The sequence below is a fragment of the Pelophylax lessonae genome, assembly GCF_965119305.1.
Source record: "Pelophylax lessonae genome assembly, chromosome: 9".
Taxonomy (NCBI): domain Eukaryota; kingdom Metazoa; phylum Chordata; class Amphibia; order Anura; family Ranidae; genus Pelophylax; species Pelophylax lessonae.
In genome coordinates, this window is record NC_138776.1 from 268,779,463 (window position 1) to 268,799,736 (window position 20,274).

Here is a 20,274-nt window from a genome sequence, read left to right on the forward strand (position 1 = left end):
GTCAGGGTCGCTCCCCTGCTGAGCCTTCACTGTAGGCCTCTCACCACGCCCATGTTCATCAAGTACTTGAGAACTCCGCTGGGCAAGTTGGGGTGCGATCTCGCCTTCACCGGTCATTCTTTTTCCGCTTAGGGGCAGCCTTGATGGCCTTCAGCCATAACATTTCAGTGCACTTCATCAAGAGGCTGGGACGGTGGAAATTCTCGGCTTACAGCTGTTACATACCCCAAGCAGACAGCGAGCTCAGACAGACGTTCAGAGTTTAGCCTAATAACTTTTCGTTGCGTCTCCTTTCCTTTGGGATACGATGCACTTGTATTCAAGGTTACTTGCACGCTCTCTCTTTTTGCCCTCTTTATTTTACACCATGCCCGAACGACTGTTTCGGCACGCTACAACCGTAGGTTATGTTAATTATGTCATGTTCTCCATCTTGGCTCCATTCCCTGACCACAGGTATAATTTATACACAAGGTTGTTTCTCATAATAAATTCTTTATTATATGTTCAGAGTGAAAACCTGAAGGACAATAATATTGATGTTAAAGAGGAGAATGAAAAGCATGGAGTGATCGAGGAGTTTTCTGAAAAATATAACCATCTCCACAAGAGGATGATGGAGTCACCTAGTGACAGAGAATGTCCCAGTCCTCTGTATTCTCGGGATTCCACACAGGAAGGTCACACCATCCCTCACCATCATCAGGTAGAGGAGTAACAATTGTGGGTAGTTATGATTTATATACAAACATGTTTGTTACAATGAATGTTTTATTATATATTCAGAGTGGAAACCTCGAGGATGATAATATTGTTCTTAAAGAAGAGTATAAAGAGGAGGATGAGGAGTATGGAGTGAAGGAGGAACTTTCAAATGGACAAAAGAATATGATGGAGCCACCTGGTAATTGGAACCCACCAGAGAGATGTCCCCGTCCTCTGTATTCCCGGGATTCCACACAGGAAGGTCACACCATCCCTCACCATCATCAGGTAGATGAGGAACAATCACTGATAGTATCATTAGGATCTGTACATTATCTGCATTGTTACCATTGATGTCATTTTTATTATATATTCAGAGTGGAAACCTGAGAGATTCTAAAGTTGAGGTTAAAGAAGAGATAAAAGAGGAGGATGATGAGGATGGGGTGATGAAGGAGTCAGAGTTTCAAAAGGAACGCAAAGATCTGTACCAGGACACCATGGTGGAGTCATCCAGCTACAGAAACCCACCAGAGAGATGTCCCCGTCCTCTGTATTCCCGGGATTCCACACAGGAAGGTCACACCATCCCTCAATGTTACAAGGTTGGTGGGATGGAGTTTATAAAACACAGAATCATGGAGACGATGTGTGGATTTCTTAAGTGATGTCACAATAATAAAGCTTATATCTTCCAGATGATATTCTCTCTCTCATTTTCTTGGTTTAGAGTGGAGATCCAATCGATATAGAATTTGAGGTTAAAGCAGAAGAAGAAGAAGAGACGTATGTGAGGGATGATCAGCAGTCTATGGAGGAGGATGGAATAACGGGGACATTTATAGAGGAGGACACTCCTACAGAGATCAGCACAGGTGGGTCATTAACACTAAATCCATTCCTCCACCCATACTGCTCACTGATCGGTCCAGAGTAGGGTGGGGACTGGGTGATATCAGTCTGTAATTCCCTGGTCACTTTTCTGAGCTGTGTTCCCCATCCTGTATTCCTGTATTTCTCTCGGATAATCTTCCTTCTCTGTGCTGCAGACACAATTTATGTCTCTAGACTGGATTTATGGAGATTCTGGGGTTCAGCTGGCATCAAAATGTTGATAATTACCATAGACGTTGCTTGACCTAGACACCTGGGTTATGTACCTTGGGTCTTCTGCCCCATGCCCGGGTTTAGCAAGATCTCTGACAGAACAATTCTCCCGGGGTTACTTGCTCTGTTATTTGCTGGCTGTGCCGGGTGGAGGGATATGTCTGTATAGTCTCACACCCAAGTCACTGAGTGCAGTCTCAGGAGATGGGAGGCAGTGGTGTGGGACCTCTGCAACAGATTACTGAACACAAATATTCTAAGTCCTGACCCCTGCACTATGTACTCTATGTTGTACATTACATACTCCTGACCCCGGGACTATATACACTATGTTGTACATAACATACTCCTGACCCCTGCACTATATACTCTATGTTGTACATTATATACTCCTGACTCTGCACTATATACTCTATGTTGTACATTACATACTCCTGACCCCTGCACTATATACTCTATGTTGTACATTATATACTCCTGACTCTGCACTATATACTCTATGTTGTACATTACATACTCCTGACCCCTGCACTATATACTCTATGTTGTACATTACATACTCCTGACCCCTGCGCTATATACTCTATGTTGTACATTGCATACTCCTGACTTCTGCTCTCTATCCTCTTCCCACTGCTATATATACACATAATATGGATTCTCTTTTGTTACTCCCATTTCCTACCAGCTGGACATTTTATATCTGATGATTTGATTGGAGGACAGACTTTTATATGGTGATAATAATGTGATAACTTCCTCCAACTTTGGAACCTTAAACAGAAAGTGATAATGAGGGAGGAGTCAGTAACCCAATGATGGTGGTCTTCAGGATCAGTCCAGTCTTCATCTTGGTTGTTCCCCCCCCCCCCATCCTCACTCTCTGACCTCTGGTGGGGCTCAACCCCGCTGTTATTCATGACTAAATCATGGACCAAATAAGGAAGTGCAGGACTTCTTGTGTTGGGAAGATGGCAATGAGTGATAGAGGGGGAGGGGACACTCGTCCTATAATCCCCTAATCACTGTCACTCCTATAAAAGACAGTTCTCGTTGTTTCCTCACTCTCTGACTAAGGTCCATAAATAAAGAAATGAACTGGTAGGAGATCAGAGGACCCATTTACTAGTTACGTTGAGGGGGGAATTGTAAGATCCTCAGAGAGAAAGCTGTCTGATGTGGGCGGAGTCCTGGTTTAGGGGAACCAATCTGCTGATGTCTAGTAATAATCTTTGTATTTCTATTTTAGTACATGGACGGGAGATGAGGAAAACCTCAGAGGATTGTCTCACTTTGTCTCCAGACTGTAAAGTAGAAGATGAGGACATCACACAGTATAGTCCAGGAGAAAACCCGGCTACCCCAAATGTCCATCCGGCACCACACAGTGTAGATGGACCATCGTATTCCTCTTATCCTGAGGAACCTCAGACTGTGAGGGACGGTGCCGGACCATCGTATTCCTCTTATCCTGAGGAACCTCAGACTGTGAGGGACGGTGCCGGACCATCGTATTCCTCTTATCCTGAGGAACCTCAGACTGTGAGGGACAGTGCCGGACCATCGTATTCCTCTTATCCTGAGGAACCTCAGACTGTAAGGGAAGGTGCTGGACCATCGTATTCCTCTTATCCTGAGGAACCTCAGACTGTGAGGGACGGTGCCGGACCATCGTATTCCTCTTATCCTGAGGAACCTCAGACTGTAAGGGAAGGTGCCGGACCATCGTATTCCTCTTATCCTGAGGAACCTCAGACTGTGAGGGACGGTGCCGGACCATCGTATTCCTCTTATCCTGAGGAACCTCAGACTGTGAGGAGTGGTGCGGTTCTTCCAACAAATAAGAGGTTTTCCTGTGCTGAGTGCGGGATGTGTTTCCGTACTGAATCCAGTTTTAATGTTCATAAACGATATCACACAGACGAGAAGCCGTATTCTTGTCCTGAGTGCGGGAAATGTTTTTCAGTAAAGTCCAATCTTTACATACATCAGAGATCGCACACAGGGAAGAAGCCGTATTCCTGCCCTGAGTGTGGGAAATGTTTTTTAAATAAAACCAATTTTTCCATACATCAGAGATCTCACACAGGTGAGAAGCCATATTCCTGCCCTGAGTGCGGGAAATGTTTTTCAATAAAGTCCCATCTTTCCAAACATCAGAGATCTCACACAGGTGAGAAGCCATATTCCTGCCCTGAGTGCAGGAAAAGCTTTTCAGTAAAGTACAAACTTTCCCAACATCAGAGATATCACACAGGCGAGAAGCCGTATTTCTGCCTTGAGTGCGGGAAAGGTTTTTCAGTAAAGTACGAACTTTCCCGACATCAGAGATCTCACACAGGCGAGGAGCCATATTCCTGCCCTGAGTGTGGGAAATGTTTTTTAAATAAAACCCATTTTTCCGTACATCAGAGATCTCACACAGGTGAGAAGCCGTATTCCTGCCCTGAGTGCAGGAAATGTTTTTCAATAAAGTCCAATCTTTACATACATCAGAGATTGCACACAGGGGAGAAGCCATATTCCTGCCTTGAGTGCGGGAAAGGTTTTTCAGTAAAGGCACAACTTTCTCAACATCAGAGATTGCACACAGGGGAGAAGCCTTATTCCTGCCTTGAGTGCGGGAAAGGTTTTTCAGCAAAGGCACAACTTTCCCAACATCAGAGATCTCACACAGGCGAGAAGCCGTATTCCTGTCCTGAGTGTGGGAAATGTTTTTCAAAAAAGTCCTATCTTTCCATACATCGGAGATTGCACACAGGGGAGAAACGATATTCCTGCCCTGAGTGTGGGAAATGTTTTGCACAGAAGTCCACTCTTTGCCAACATCAGAGATCTCACACAGGCGAGAAGCCGTATTCCTGTCCTGAGTGTGGGAAATGTTTTTCGAGGAAGTCATATCTTTCCATACATCGGAGATTGCACACTGGTGAGAGGATGTATTCCTGTCCTGAGTGCGGGAAATGTTTTCCAAAAAAGTCAAATCTTTCCAAACATCAGAGATCTCACACAGGCGAGAACCCGTATTCCTGTCCTGAGTGTGGGAAATGTTTTTCAAAAAAGTCCAATCTTTCCAAACATCAGAGATCTCACGCAGGCGAGAAGCCATATTCCTGCCCTGAGTGTGGGAAATGTTTTGCACAGAAGTCCACTCTTTGCCAACATCAGAGATCTCACACAGGCGAGAAGCCGTATTCCTGCCCTGAGTGCGGGAAATGTTTTTCAGTAAAGTCCCAACTTTCCATACATCAGAGATCTCACACAGGCGAGAAGCCGTATTCCTGCCCTGAGTGTGGGAAATGTTTTTCAGTAAGGTCCAGTCTTTCCATACATCAGAGATTGCACACAGGGGAGAAACGATATTCCTGCCCTGAGTGCGGGAAATGTTTTTCATTAAAGGCCCAACTTTCCCAACATCAGAGATCTCACAGAGGCGAGAAGCCGTATTCCTGCCCTGAGTGTGGGAAATGTTTTTCATTAAGGTCCAATCTTTCCATACATAAGAGATTGCACACAGGGGAGAAGCCGTATTCCTGCCCTGAGTGCGGGAAATGTTTTTCAGTAAGGTCCTATCTTTCCATACATAAGAGATTGCACACAGGGGAGAAACAATATTCTTGCCCTGATTGCGGGAAATGTTTTAGTTTGAAATACTCTCTTTATGCACATAAAAGAACTCACACAGGTGAGAAGCCGTATTCTTGTCCTGAGTGCGGGAAATGTTTTTCACATAAGTCCTCTCTTTCCAGTCATCTGGGATGGCACAGGGTTGTGAAGCCGTATTCCTGTCATAGATGCGATAAAGGTTTTCAAAGTAAGTCTGATCTTGAATCACATTTGAGATTGCAATCGGAGGTAGATCCACTTTCCTCTTCTGATTGGAGGAAGTGTAACCCACAAAAGTCCTCTGTTTACAGTCATCTGAGATTGGACACGGAGGAGAATGAACTTTCCTGGTCTGACTGAGGGAATTGTTCCTCACTGAAGTCCGATCTTTCCAGACATTAGAGGTCTCACACGGGGGAGAAGCCATATTCCTGTCCTGAGTGAGGGAATTGTTCCTCACTGAAGTCCTGTCTTCCTGTACACCAGGGGTCCCACACATCCCTGGAGGTGTATTAGTGCCTTAAATGCGGGAAATGTCTTCTATATGAATGTTGGTGGACACACCCTGATATACACTTCAGATATACTCCATGGCTGATCTTCATCATGTAAGAAACACTTCATAAGGAGATAAGAGATCACCAAAGACATGGATAAAGTGTTGTCCTGTGTTGGCCATTGATAGCAGGAGAAAAATAAAAATTGAGTCATTACCTTTCATTGGCTGAGTACATTTTGTGCGGGAAGATTTCAGAAACACGTAGAGATCGGTTTGTGAAAAATTTGTTCAACAGATTGTAAGCAGTGAATTCCTATGATCATCACTGCCATCTAATGGTATAAATGTGGTATTGTAGTATTTCTGCTACATTATGACCACTAGATGGAGCTGACAATCATAGGAAATCACTGTGTAAATCACCGGGGAATATTTGTCACATTCATCTAACAATATTTATTTCTTTTTATAAACAGGCCCATTGTTTCCTCTGTCAGGTATGGATTAGTTAAAACCCACAAACATATATTTTCTGAAAGCAAAGCCCCTAGATAATAAAATGGTGGTAGATGATAGCGCAATGCTTTATTAAAGGTAAACATTAGTTAAATAAAAAAAGAGAAAAAAGTACAGTAAATGTATTTTTAGTGGTCAAAATTGCAATATATACAATATCTCACAAAAGTAAGTACACCCCTCACATTTTTGTAAATATTTTATTCTATCTTTTCATGTGACAACACTGAAGAAATGACACTTTGCTACAATGTAAAGTAGTGAGTGTACAGCTTGTATAGAAGTGTAAATTTGCTGTCCCCTCAAAATAACTCAACACACAGCCATTAATGTCCAAACCGCTGGCAACAAAAGTGAGTACACCCCCTAAGTGACAATGTCCAAATTGGGCCCAAAGTGTAAATATTTTGTGTGGCCACCATTATTTTTCAGCACTGCCTTAACCCTCTTGGGCATGGAGTTCACCAGAGCTTCACAGGTTGCCACTGGAGTCCTCTTCCACTCCTCCATGTCAACATCACGGAGCTGGTGGAGGTTAGAGACCTTGCGCTTCTCCACCTTCCATTTGAGGATGCCCCACAGATGCTCAATAGGGTTTAGGTCTGGAGACATGCTTGGCCAGTCCACCACCTTTACCCTCAGCTTCTCTAGCAAGGCAGTGGTCGTCTTGGAGGTGTGTTTGGGTCGTTATCATGTTGGAATACTGCCCTGTGGCCCAGTCTCTGAAGGGAGGGGATCATGCTCTGCTTCAGTATGTCACAGTACATGTTGGCATTCATGGTTCCCTCAATGAACTGTAGCTCCCCAGTGCCGGCAGCGCTCATGAAGCCCCAGACCGTGACACTCCCACCACCATGCTTGACTGTAGACAAGACACACTTGTCTTTGTACTCCTCCCCTGGTTGCCGCCACACACGCTTGACACCATCTGAACCAAATAAGTTTATCTTGGTCTCATCAGACCACAGAAGATGGTTCCAGTAATCCATGTCCTTAGTCTGCTTGTCTTCAGCAAACTGTTTGCGGGCTTTCTTGTGCATCATCTTTAGAAGAGGCTTCCTTCTAGGACGACAGCCATGCAGACCAATTTGATGCAGTGTGCGGCGTATGGTCAGAGCACTGACAGGCTGACCCCCCACCCCTTCAACCTCTGCAGCAATGCTGGCAGCACTCATACATCTATTTCCCAAAGATAACCTCTGGATATGACGGGGAGCACGTGCACTCAACTTCTTTGGTCAACCATGACGAGGCCTGTTCTGGGTGGAACCTATCCTATTAAACCGCTGTTTTGTCTTGGCCACCGTGCTGCAGCTCAGTTTCAGGGTCTTGGCAATCTTCTTATAGCCTAGGCCAGTGATGGTGAACCTTGGCACCCCAGATGTTTTGGAACTAAATTTCCCATGATGCTGATGCACTCTGCAGTGCAGTAGAGCATCATGGGAAAAGTAGTTCCAAAACATCTGGGGTGCCAAGGTTTGCCATCACTGGCCTAGGCCATCTTTATGTAGAGCAACAACTCTTTTTTTCAGGTCCTCAGAGAGTTCTTTGCCATGAGGTGCCATTTTGAATTTCCAGTGACCAGTATGAGAGAGTGAGAGCGATAACACCAGATTTAAAACACCTGCTCCCCATTCACACCTGAGACCTTATAACACAAACGAGTCACATAATACCGGAGGGGGGGGGGGTGGCTAATTGGGCCCAATTTGGACATTGTCACTTAGGGGTGTACTCACTTTTGTTGCCAGCGGTTTAGACATTAATGGCTGTGCGTTGAGTTATTTTGAGGGGACAGCAAATTTACACTGTTATACAAGCTGTACACTCACTACTTTACTTTGTCAATTCTTCAGTGTTGTCCGATGAGAAGTTAGAATAAAATATTTACAAAAATGCGAGGGGTGTACTTATTTTTGTGCGATACGGCATGTCCCAAAGCAATACACATGACTGGAGGGAGACACAGATGCCACCATCAGGCCTAAGGAGACTAAAGGCCCGTACACACGTACCGATCGTCGGCATACAAACGTCGGTGGACGAAGGATCTGCCGATTGTATGCGTGTTAGTATGGTGCCTCCGACAGATGTCTGCGCACAATCCGCGGACAAAAGTCTTTCTTGCAAACATGAAAATTTTTGTATGCCGACACCAGAACGGACGATTGTTCGCCTGTCAGTACAGAATTCGGCCGACAGACCGCAGATTTGCAAGACTGGGCATGCTCAGAAAATAGAAAACACAGGGAAAGTTAACCATTACATGACATCACTTCTGCAGTCGGCGGACAAAATTCTTGTGCTGTCCTTGTGCTGTCTTTGCACTTTTCAGCAGACACCGACATCCCGGGGAGAAAAGAGGAACATTTGTATGCCGACCATCGGTACGTGTGTACGGGGCTTAAGGCTGGGTTCACATATTTGCGAATTGGATGCAGGCTCTCAATAGAGCTGGTTCACACAGGTCCAGAGGGGCCGCAGAGCGGATTGTAATAGTGTCCTCTGCATGTTTGGGTCTGGCAAAAATTTGGACCTGAAACACTACTGAACCGGTAAACAGACACGCACTGGACCCCAGGCACGAACCCGCGGCCGCACATATGTGAACCCGGCCTAAACCACGACCCGCAACACACTGAGGCCAAAAGCAATATCCTAGGCAGCCCTTCCGTCCACCTGATAAAACTTTATAAAGGGATGTACCAAAGACCAGGTCACAGCCTTGCAGACGTCAGCCACTAAAGCCTGATGATGGACAACCCAAAAGGTCCTCTACATAGGGTTGCCGACTGTCTGGGATTCACAGAGACAGTCCGGGTTTTGAATCATAGTAACATAGTAGTTTAGTAACTTTAGAAGTGTGTAATCCCCTTTAAAACTACTTTTACCAATGGAAACTTTTTTTTTTTTCTTGCTAGGAAATACCTTTTTTTCTTCTTTATTCATCCTCTCCTCACTTCCGGGTCCGGCCGCCGATCGGCGATTCGCAAGGGCTGCTGGGATGTATCTCATGGGATGAAATCTCGCATTATTACACAGGTGTCCTGAGCTGTACTGTATGTATTGGATTGAGTCCATGCTCTGCCCCGTCTCCGCCCCGCCTCCTCTCAGTGAGCTGTACTCGGATGTATTGGATGGAGTCCGTGCTCTGCTCCGCCTCGGCCCCGCCTCCAATACATCCGAGTACAGCTCACTGAGAGAAGGCGGGGCGGAGGCGGGGCAGAGCATGGATTCAATCCAATACATACAGTACAGCTCAGGACACCTGTGTAATAATGCGAGATTTCATCCCTAGTGCAGGGGTCAGGAGTATGCAATGTACAACATAGAGTACCGTATTTTCGCGACTATAAGGCGCAGTATCAGTTAACGGTAAATTTTCAAACTATTTTCATATATAAGGCGCACCTTTTTTTTTTTTTTTTTGGAACGTTGATCCGCGCGAGGTTTACTGGCAGGTGCTCATCACGAACCCTCGGATGACAGTTCTGGGGGATACTTTATGCCAGGCATCCACTATCCACTGGTACACAGTGGCATAACTGGCCCGGCGTTGCCTCTCGGTCCTTGTGAAAGAGTGCTCTCCTTCCATCATCCAGTTTTCCCATGTGATTCGCAGTTTCGCCTTGAAGGAACGATTGACACTTATGTCCAGTGGTTGCACCCCTTTGGTCAAACCATCCAGTTAACGGTAAATTTTCAAACTATTTTCATATATAAGGCGCAAATTATAAGGCGCACTGCCAGTTTTTGATCAAATTTTAGGATTTTCAGTGTGCCTTATAGTCCGAAAAATACGGTATATAGTGCAGGGGTCAGGAGTATGCAATGTACAACATAGAGTATATAGTGCAGGGGTCAGGAGTCTGTAATGTACAACATAGAGTATATAGTGCAGGGGTCAGGAGTATGTAATGTACAACATAGAGTATATAGTGCAGGGGTCAGGACTCAGAATATTTGTGTTCAGTAATCAGTTGCAGAGCTCCCACACCGCTGCCTCCCATCTCCTGAGACTGCACTCAGTGACTTGGGTGTGAGACTATACAGACATATCCCTCCACCCGGCACAGCCAGCAAATAACAGAGCAAGTAACCCGGGAGAATTGTTCTGTCAGAGATCTTGCTAGACCCGGGCATGGGGCAGAAGACCCAAGGTACATACCCCAGGTGTCTAGGTTAAGAGCTCTGAGGAAGTGGCTGAAACCTCGAAACGCGTCAGCCGTCATCTCATTGGTTATGGACGATCATATGGACTAATCCGGACATTTGGGCAACCGAGCTCGATATGATATATTTACATCTATGTCTGTGAGTAGCCATTTTTAAGTGTTACTTGAATAAAAGCCTTTTATTGAGGATAATGCGCTAGGTCGGTGCGCCCTGCCTTTGTTTCTTTGCTTTTAGTACCGGTGGACTACCCCAGTCCGTTTTGGGCAGCAAGACCTTAGCCATCTGAGAAGCCAGGTGTGAGTCCCGTGAGGAGTGTGATCGGGGGGCTCGAATCCCAAGCGCAGGAGAAAGGTGTTTTCACCTTATTGTTTTCTTTGATGGTGAGGGATAGTGTGACCTTCCTGTGTGGAATCCCGGGAATACAGAGGACGGGGACATCTCTCTGGTGGGTTCCCATTACTGAATCCATCTGTAGGAAACACACACACTGACTGAATACATTGTTTCTATGTGTTTATCAGATGATGGGGGATCTAGGTGGATCCTCCGTACTGCTCTCTCCTTTACAATAAAGTCTCCTCTTACCCGGTGATGTGAGGGGCGGCTGATTCTCCATCATGACGTCCTTCCCACCACCGCTCACCTCTCCTGTCAGCAGCACGATTATCTCTCTGTAGACTTCTAGAATCTTCTTAGTATTTCTCTATTCTATCAGGGAAGGAGGTGGAGACAATGTGATGGTCATATGATCTCCAGACTTCACAGGAGGAGAACCCTAGAATTGAATAAAATTAGTAAAATCAAATGACATTCCCAGAATCCTCCTCACCTCACTGGTCTGGTCTCTATTTTATTAAAACCCCACTGGGATATAATTTACCCACATAGCGCCCCTCACCCCCTCACTCTGTAGGTTCAAAGCCTGTTGCAAGCAATTCTGGTGTCGTTACACACAATGCAGGAGCAACAGTCTTGCTCTATTAGTGAGAGGGACATTGAGAGGAGGAGCTGTGAGGTCAGTGTGATGTCATAGGATTCTCTGACACTGGTTGGAGGGACATTGGGAGGAGGAGCTGTGAGATCAGTGTGATGTCATAGGATTCTCTAAGTCTGGTTGGATGACACTGGGAGGAGGAGCTGTGAGGTCAGTGTGATGTCATAAGATTCTGTGACTCTGGTTGGAATATACTGGGAGGAGGAGCTGTGTGGGGCGTTGTGTGGGGTTTCCGTACACAGAATTATTTCTTCCAGGTGTGTCCCACCTCTCCTAAACTGAAAGATGAACTTTGTCCTTGGGCTTTGCCAGGACACATCATATTCCTGTGATCTCTGTGTACTTCAGAGACTTTACTGATCACATTTTAGGATGAATATCTGAGACTGGGATCATTACGGAAAAATTAGTTTATAGGACATTTATTACAAGTGACATTTTTCCCTTTTTCTTCCTGTTTGAATCTTATAAAATAAAGACATACATATTCCAATGCCCCTTAAATAACCCCCCCCCCCCCCCCATTACCCACGACTAAGAAAAAGCGGTATAATCCATTTAGGCTGATAAGGTGAGAAGGTGATTGGTGGGAAAGGTGACGCATCACCAAAATTAAGAGAATGTTCCGGCCTCGTAAGTGGACTTTCTTGCACTCTGTACATAGCACACCCCTAAATTCTGCACGTAGAGCACTCCTGAACCCTGCACTCTGTACATAGCACACCCCTAAATTCTGCACTCTGTACGTAAAGCACTCATGAACTCTGCACGTAGAGCACTCCTGAACCCTGCACTCTGTACATAGAGCACTCCTAAACCCTGCATTCTGTATGTAGAGCACTCCAGAACTCTGCACTCTGTACGTAGTGCACCCTCAACTGCTGTACGTAAAGTACTCCTGAACTCTGCACGTAGTGCACCCCTGAACTCTGTACTTGGAGCACTACTGAACTCTGCACTTTATACACAGCCCACCACTTCACTGCCGCTGCGACCGGCAATTAAATTGAGTTTGACACCCCTGCCATAATCTGTTCACGGAATGGGGACGGAAAATTCTGCTTTTGTCAGGTATGCCACATACTGCTTGTAATAATTCTAGAAACGGATAGGGACATTAGTGTCTAACCACTTAAGCCCCGGAGGATTTGGCTGCTCAAAGACCAGGCCCCATTTTGCGATTCGGCACTGCGTGACTTTAACGGACAATTGCGCAGTAGTGCGACGCTGTACCCAAACGATATTGATGTCCTTTTTTTGCCACAAACAGAGCTTTCTTTTGTTGGTATTTGATCACATGTGCGATGTTTATGCGCTATAAACAAAAAACGAGTGACAATTTTGAAAAAATAACAATATTTTTCAAATTTTTTTTATATGAAATTTCCCCAAAAAAATGTAAAAATCAAAATTTTGTAACATTTTAGGCTAATTTCTTTTCTGCTACATATTTTTGGTAAAAAAAAATATCGCAATAAGCGTATTTTGATTGATTTGCGCAAAAGTTATTGCGGGAAAGATTTATGTCATTTTTATTGGTTTTTTTTTCTAGTAATGGCGTCAATCTGCGATTTTTCTTGCGGGACTGCGACATTGCGGCGGACAGATCGGACCCCTGACTGACATTTTTTACACTTTTGGGAGTACCAGTGACATTACTGCAGTAATCAGTGCTATACATATGCACTGTTACTGTAATAATGACACTGGCAGGGAAGGGGTTGATTTTTATTGGTGATTAGTGGGTTAAATGTATCCCTAGGGGCGTAATTCTAACTGTGGGGGTGCGTGGCTTGTGATGTAACCACAGAGACATACGATCCTACATAGCAGGATCGCATAGCCTCTGTACTTAAATCAGGGAGAATGACAGACGGCTGTGTTTACATCAGTCATCTGTCCTTCTCCCTCTCCTGCGGGGGATCGCGAGTGGCCGGCGGACATCGGAGCAGCCGGTCACATGCGCGGGGATGTCCATGAACGAGCGTGGGGCGGCAGCGCGCACTCACCCCCTACAGACTCCTGGGCGAGAGACGTAGATCTACGTTGGTTTGCCCAGGAGCGGCCGACTGCCGCAGTAAATATACTGTAGGCGGTCGGAAAGTGGTTAAACCCGGTCCTGCTCTAGATTAGAGTTGGGCCAAATACCCCCCCCCCCCCGGTTCAGTTCACACCAGAACTCCCAGAACAGAGAAAAAGTTTGGATCTGAGCCGCAAACTCTAATAAAGTCTATGGGACCCAAACATGAAAAATGAAAAGTTATCATCAGTAAGGCTTGGCAAGTTATTGGCCGTAAAAAGGGTATGGGGACCTGGGTACTGCCCTGGGGGACATGTATCAATGCAAAAAAACTTTAAAAAATATAATTTTTAAAGGAGCAGTGATTTTAATAATGCTTAAAGTGAAACAATAAAAGAGAATAATCCCTTGCCTGGGGGGTCTTCTTAATCTGCCTGTAAAGTGGCGCATCTGTACCATGTATAGAACCTGCTGCAGCAATAATTATATTAAAGGCTGTCTTCATTGCATGGGGTTCAGGTATGGATCCCAAGGTTTTGCACTGATTCGGATACATCACTTTTGTATAGGTGTTAGGAGATAGTGAGGTGTTGATTGAAGAATTCAAATACAATTAAAAATAGGTTCCGTAGAAGCTGCAGGATTACTGTCCAGGTCTTCATAAACTTCTGCCCTGCAGCCGGGCACACAACAGGCTCATTCACACAGTTCTTCAAGGACCAGTCTAGGGGATGTTGTTTTTGTGGTTTGTATTTTTGGAGAACTTGGATAGGGTTGAGGGAAGTGTTGGAATACTCCAAAGATAAGAACTATGTACAACTTGAGGACCTTTCTGAGCAAGCTATAATGAAGTCTGGCCTTGTAACAAACAGTAGACTTCAGCTTAAGTAGTAGTAGTTAGAACCACAAGAGCAAAGTCCCTTTAAGAAGTAGATTAGCTGGACAGAGCTCTTCAGGACACCAGTGTCCCCTTTAATAGACCCACAGCTGAATATAAAGCACCAAAGGGGTAGCTGGAGCACAAGGTCCCCAAGATCTCTCAGTATCTGTACTCACAATGCCCAAGGACAGATGGATGCCTGTAATAAATGGCTAGACCAGCCTTTTTTAACCAGGGTGCCTTGAGGTTTCCTTAGGGGTGTCTTGGCAACCCGGCTGCTAAAACCCAGGAGCTGAAGGATTAAAAAGTCTCTGGTACGATCATATCTACATTACTGAAGGCCAGAAAACCTCCCTCCAGAAAGATTTGTAACAGGACTTGGAGGCCTTATGTGTCCTCATGTATAATCAAGGAGTTTCAACCCTGGAAATACATGATTGGATGCATTTTGGTTTTCCTCCAATAGGGGGGTGGAAATGTATTTGACCTTAAGTACCATTAAAGGCCAGACATCGGCTCTGGCAGTTTTTTTCTGCCCAGAAACCAATTGCTTCTCATTCATTGATATGTACTTTTATTCATGGGGTAACCCATATGGTTCCACCTGTTAAGTCCCCCCTGTGTCCAGGAGACTTGAATGTGATCTCATCTGTCTTGCAAAAACCACCCTTTGAACCAATTAGAGAGGTTCAGTTAGCCCTGTTGATTTAGAAGGTGTTTTCTTTTGTGGTGGAAATCACGTCGGCAAGAAGATTGTCAAAATCGGCAGCACTTTCCTGTAAGGAGCTCATTATAACTCTCCACCATAACATACTGGTGCTGCGTCCTCATCTGTCTTTCCCATTGAAGATGGTTTTGGAGTTATTTGAATCAGGATATTGTCCTCCCTTCATTTTCTACTAGTCCTCAGTCACCGGCAGAGAAAGCTTGGCACACATTAGATGTGGTTTGGGTTGTCGAGGTTTATTTATTTGAAGATGTCTGCAGTGCTCAGGTAGTCAAATTCATTTTTCATCCTGCCAATCGTTAGGTAGCTTCAGAGTTGACCATTGCAGAGTGGATCTGTCAGCTTATTACACATGCCTATGGCTTGAAGGGTAAGGCTCAGTACTGTTGGGGAAAGGTTGCTGCCTTTTCTTCAAGCCAAACCGGAATAATTCAGCGGCACATGACTATTTTTTTTTTTTTTTACAGTATACACTATACATATATTTTGTGATTAAATAACATTTCTAATCATATGGAGTTAATCACAATCCCCCCCCCTTACATCAGAATCTGCCGAGTTTCCCTTATATCTGAATCCACAGCGTTCCCCTTTACATCTAAATCCATAAAGTTCCCCCTTTACATCTGAATCCACAAAGTTCCCCTATAATCTGAATCCATAAAGTTCCCCCTTTACATCTGAATCCACAGAGTTCCCCTTTACATCTGAATCCACAAAGTTCCCCTATAATCTGAATCCATAGTGTTCCCTTTGACATCTGAATCCATAAAGTTCCCCTATAATCTGAATCCATAAAGTTCCCCCTTTACATCTGAATCAGCAGAGTTCCCCTTTGGATCTGAATCTGCAGAATTCAATTACACTGTCTGCAGAGCTCCCCCTTACAGTGTAAGTGGAAATTCTGCAGACTCTGATGCAAGAAAGAACCCTACAGACTCTGATGTAAGGGGGTCTCTGGTAACTAATGTTTACCTTTAATAAAGCATTGCGCGATCATATAATGAAAAAAAAAATTGGAACTACCACCATTTTATTTTCTAGGGGCTTTGCTTTCAGAAAATATATGTTAGCGGGTTTTAACTAATCCATACCTGACAGAGGAAAGAAAGGGCCTGTTTTTAAAATACAAACCCGATTCCAAAAAAGTTGGGACAATGTACAAATTGTGAATAAAAACAGAATGCGGAAGGATGTGGAAGTTTCAAATTTCAATATTTTATTCAGAATACAACATAGATGACATATCAAATGTTTAAACTGAAAAAATGTATTGTTTTAAGGGAAAAATAAGTTGATTTTAAATTTCATGGCATCAACATATCTCAAAAAAGTTGGGACAAGGCCATGTTTACCACTGTGTGACCTCCCCTCTTCTTTTTCTATGTTTCTATGTTTTTATAACAGTCTGCAAACGTCTGGGGACTGAGAAGATAAGTTGTTGAAGTTTAGGAATAGGAATGTTGTCCCATTCTTGTCTAATACAGGCTTCTAGTTATCAACTGTCTTAGGTCTTCTTTGTCGTATCTTCCTCTTTATGATTCGCCAAATGTTTTCTATGGGTGAAAGGTCTGGACTGCAGGCTGGCCATTTCAGTACCCGGATCCTTCTTCTACGCAGCCATGATGTTGTAATTGATGCAGTATGTGGTCTGGCATTGTCATGTTGGAAAATGCAAGGTCTTCCCTGAAAGAGACGACGTCTGGATGGGAGGATATGTTGTTCTAGAACTTGGATATACCTTTCAGCATTGATGGTGCCTTTCCAGATGTGTAAGCTGCCCATGCCACACGCACTCATGCAACCCCATACCATCAGAGACGCAGGCTTCTGAACTGAGCGCTGAGAACAACTTGGGTTGTCCTTGTCCTCTTTAGTCCGGATGACATGCGTCCCAGTTTTCCAAAAAGAACTTCAAGTTTTGATTCGTCTGACCACAGAACAGTTTTCCACTTTGCGACAGACCATTATAAATGAGCCTTGGCCCAGAGAAAACGCCTGCGCTTCTGGATCATGTTTAGATATGGATTCTTTTTTGGCCTATAGAGTTTTAGCCGGCAACGGCGAATGGCACGGTGGATTGTGTTCACCGACAATGTTTTCTGGAAGTATTCCTGAGCCCATGTTGTGATTTCCATTACAGTAGCATTCCTGTATGTGATGCAGTGCCGTCTAAGGGCCCGAAGATCACCGCCATCCAGTATGGTTTTCCGGCCTTGACCCTTACACACAGAGATTGTCAGAGATTCTCTGAATCTTTGGATGATATTATGCACTGTAGATGATGAGAACTCCAAACTCTTTGTAATTTTTCTCTAAGAAACTCCTTTCTAATATTGCTCCACTATTTTTCGCCGCAGCATTGGGGGAATTGGTGATCCTCTGCCCATCTTGACTTCTAAAGGAACACTGCCACTCTGAGAGGCTCTTTTTATACCCAATCATGTTGCCAATTGACCTAATAAGTTGCAAATTGGTCCTCCAGCTTTTCCTTACATGTACATTTAGCTTTTTCGGCCTCTTATTGCTACCTGTCCCAACTTTTTTGGAATGTGTAGCTCTCATGAAATCCAAAATGAGCCAATATTTGGCTGACATTTCAAAATGTCTCACTTTCAACATTTAATATGTTTCCTATATTATATTGTGAATAAAATATAAGATTATGAGATTTGTAAATTAGTCCATTCTTTTTTACTCACAATTTGTACAGTGTCCCAACTTTTTTGGAATCGGGTTTGTAAATAAATATTGTTAGATGAATGTGACAAGCATTCCCCAGTGATTTACACAGTGATTTCCTATGATGGTCAGCTCCATCTAGTGGTCATAATGTAGCAGAAATACTACAAAACCACATTTATACCATTAGATGGCACTGATGCTCACAACCCCTTGAACAAATTTTTCACAAATCGATTTCTACGTGTTTGTGAAAGCTTTCACCACAAAATGCACTCAGCCAAAGAAAGGTAAGGACTCCATTTTTATTTTTCTCCTGCTATCAATGGCCAACATGGGACAACACTTTATCCATGTCTTTGGTGATCTCTGATCTCCTTATGAAGGGTTTCTTACATGACGAAGATCAGCCATGGAGTATATCTGAGGTGTATATCAGAGTGTGCTCCTTCCCCACATGCCCACCAACATTCATATAGAAGACATTTCCCGCATTTAAGGCACTAATACACCTCCAGGGTTGTGGGGGACCCCTGATGTAAAGGAAGACAGGACTTCAGCGAGGAACAATTCCCTCACTCCGGACAGGAATATGGCTTCTCCCCCGTGTGAGATCTCGGATGTCTGGAAAGATTGGACTTCAGTGAGGAACAATTCCCTCTCAGGACAGGAATATGGCTTCTCCCCCGTGTGAATTCTCGGATGTCTGGAAAGATCGGACTTCAGTTAGGAACTATTCCCTCACTCCGGACAGGAATATGGCTTCTCCCCCCGTGTGAGATCTCTGATGTCTGGAAAGATCAGACTTCAGTGAGGAACAATTCCCTCAGTCAGACCAGGAAAGTTCATTCTCCTCCGAACCCAACTTCAGATGACTGTAAACAGAGGTCTTCTGTGGGTTACACTTCCTCCAATCAGAAGAGGAAAGTGGATCTACCTCCGATTGCAATCTCACATGTGATTCAAGATCAGACTTACTTTGAAAACATTTACCGCATCTATGACAGGAATACGGCTTCACAATCTTGTGACATCCCAGATGACTGGAAAGAGAGGACTTATGTGAGAAAAAATTCCCGCATTTAGGACAGAAATACGGATTTTCCCCCCTGTGAATCCTCTGATGTAAAATTAAATGCGATTTAAATATAAAACATTTCCCGCACTCAACACAGGAATACGGCTTCTCCCTTGTGTGAGTTCTTTTATGTGCATAAAGAGAGTTTTTCACACTAAAACATTTCCCGCACTCAGAACAAGAATACGGCTTCTGACCTGTGTGAGATCTTTTATGTGCATAAAAAGAGTTTTTCAAACTAAAACATTTCCCGCACTCAGGACAAGAATACGGTTTCTCACCTGTGTGAGTTCTTTTATGCTCAATAATTCTCGATTTAGTGTGGAAACACTTCCCACACTCAGAACAGGAATATGGCATCTCTCCTGTATGAGTTTTTCTATGAAGAGTAAGACTGTAATTAAAATAAAAACATTTCCCGCACTCAGGGCAGGAATATCGTTTCTCCCCTGTGTGCAATCTCTGATGTATGGAAAGATTGGACTTTACTGAAAAACATTTCCCACACTCAGAGCAGGAATACGGCTTCTTGCCTGTGTGAGATGTCTGATGTCGGGAAAGTTGGGCCTTTACTGAAAAACATTTCCCGCACTCAGGGCAGGAATATCGTTTCTCCCCTGTGTGCAATCTCTGATGTATGGAAAGATTGGACTTTAATGAAAAACATTTCCCACACTCAGGGCAGGAATACGGCTTCTCGCCTGTGTGAGATCTCTGATGTTGGGAAAGTCTGTACTTTACTGAAAAACATTTCCCACACTCAGAGCAGGAATACGGCTTCTTGCCTGTGTGAGATGTCTGATGTCGGGAAAGTTGGGCCTTTACTGAAAAACATTTCCCGCACTCAGGGCAGGAATATCGTTTCTCCCCTGTGTGCAATCTCTGATGTATAGAAAGATTGGACTTTATTGAAAAACTTTTCCCACACTCAGGGCAGGAATACGGCTTCTCGCCTGTGTGAGATCTCTGATGTTGGGAAAGTTTGTACTTTACTGAAAAACATTTCCCGCACTCAGGGCAGGAATACGGCTTCTCGCCTGTGTGAGATCTCTGATGACGGGAAAGTTGGGCCTTTACTGAAAAACATTTCCCGCACTCAGGGCAGGAATAGCATTTCTCCCCTGTGTGCGATCTCTGATGTATGGAAAGATGGGACTTTACTGAAAAACATTTCCCGCACTCAGGACAAGAATATGGCCTCTCGCCTGTGTGATATTGTTTATGAACATTAAAACTGGATTCAGTACGGAAACACATCCCGCACTCAGCACAGGAAAACCTCTT

The 20,274-nt window shown here is 44.3% G+C and overlaps 3 protein-coding genes across 3 annotated transcripts in view; 1 reads left to right on the top strand and 2 right to left on the bottom strand.

The window, feature by feature from the left end:
• Positions 1-20,274, bottom strand: part of LOC309564458 (uncharacterized protein) — a 1,566,033-nt gene that overhangs the window by 819,487 nt on the left and 726,272 nt on the right. The gene's annotated exons all lie outside the window — the stretch shown is intronic.
• On the top strand, positions 3,461-5,587 carry LOC309564019 (uncharacterized protein; the record flags this gene model as incomplete). Its single annotated transcript, XM_082268643.1, has 3 exons — positions 3,461-3,985; positions 4,490-5,497; positions 5,562-5,587. The coding sequence occupies exons 1-3, from the start codon at positions 3,682-3,684 to the stop codon at positions 5,585-5,587; spliced, it is 1,338 nt and encodes a 445-aa protein (XP_082124769.1). The 5' UTR covers positions 3,461-3,681.
• The window catches only part of LOC309564020 (uncharacterized protein), a gene marked incomplete at its 3' end in the record, with an annotated part of 41,719 nt that continues 40,183 nt past the window's right edge, over positions 18,739-20,274 (bottom strand). Inside the window, exon 3 of the mRNA XM_082268644.1 lies at positions 18,739-20,195. Within this exon, the coding sequence (XP_082124770.1) occupies positions 18,739-20,195 (1,457 nt within the window). The remainder of the gene's footprint in view (positions 20,196-20,274) is intronic.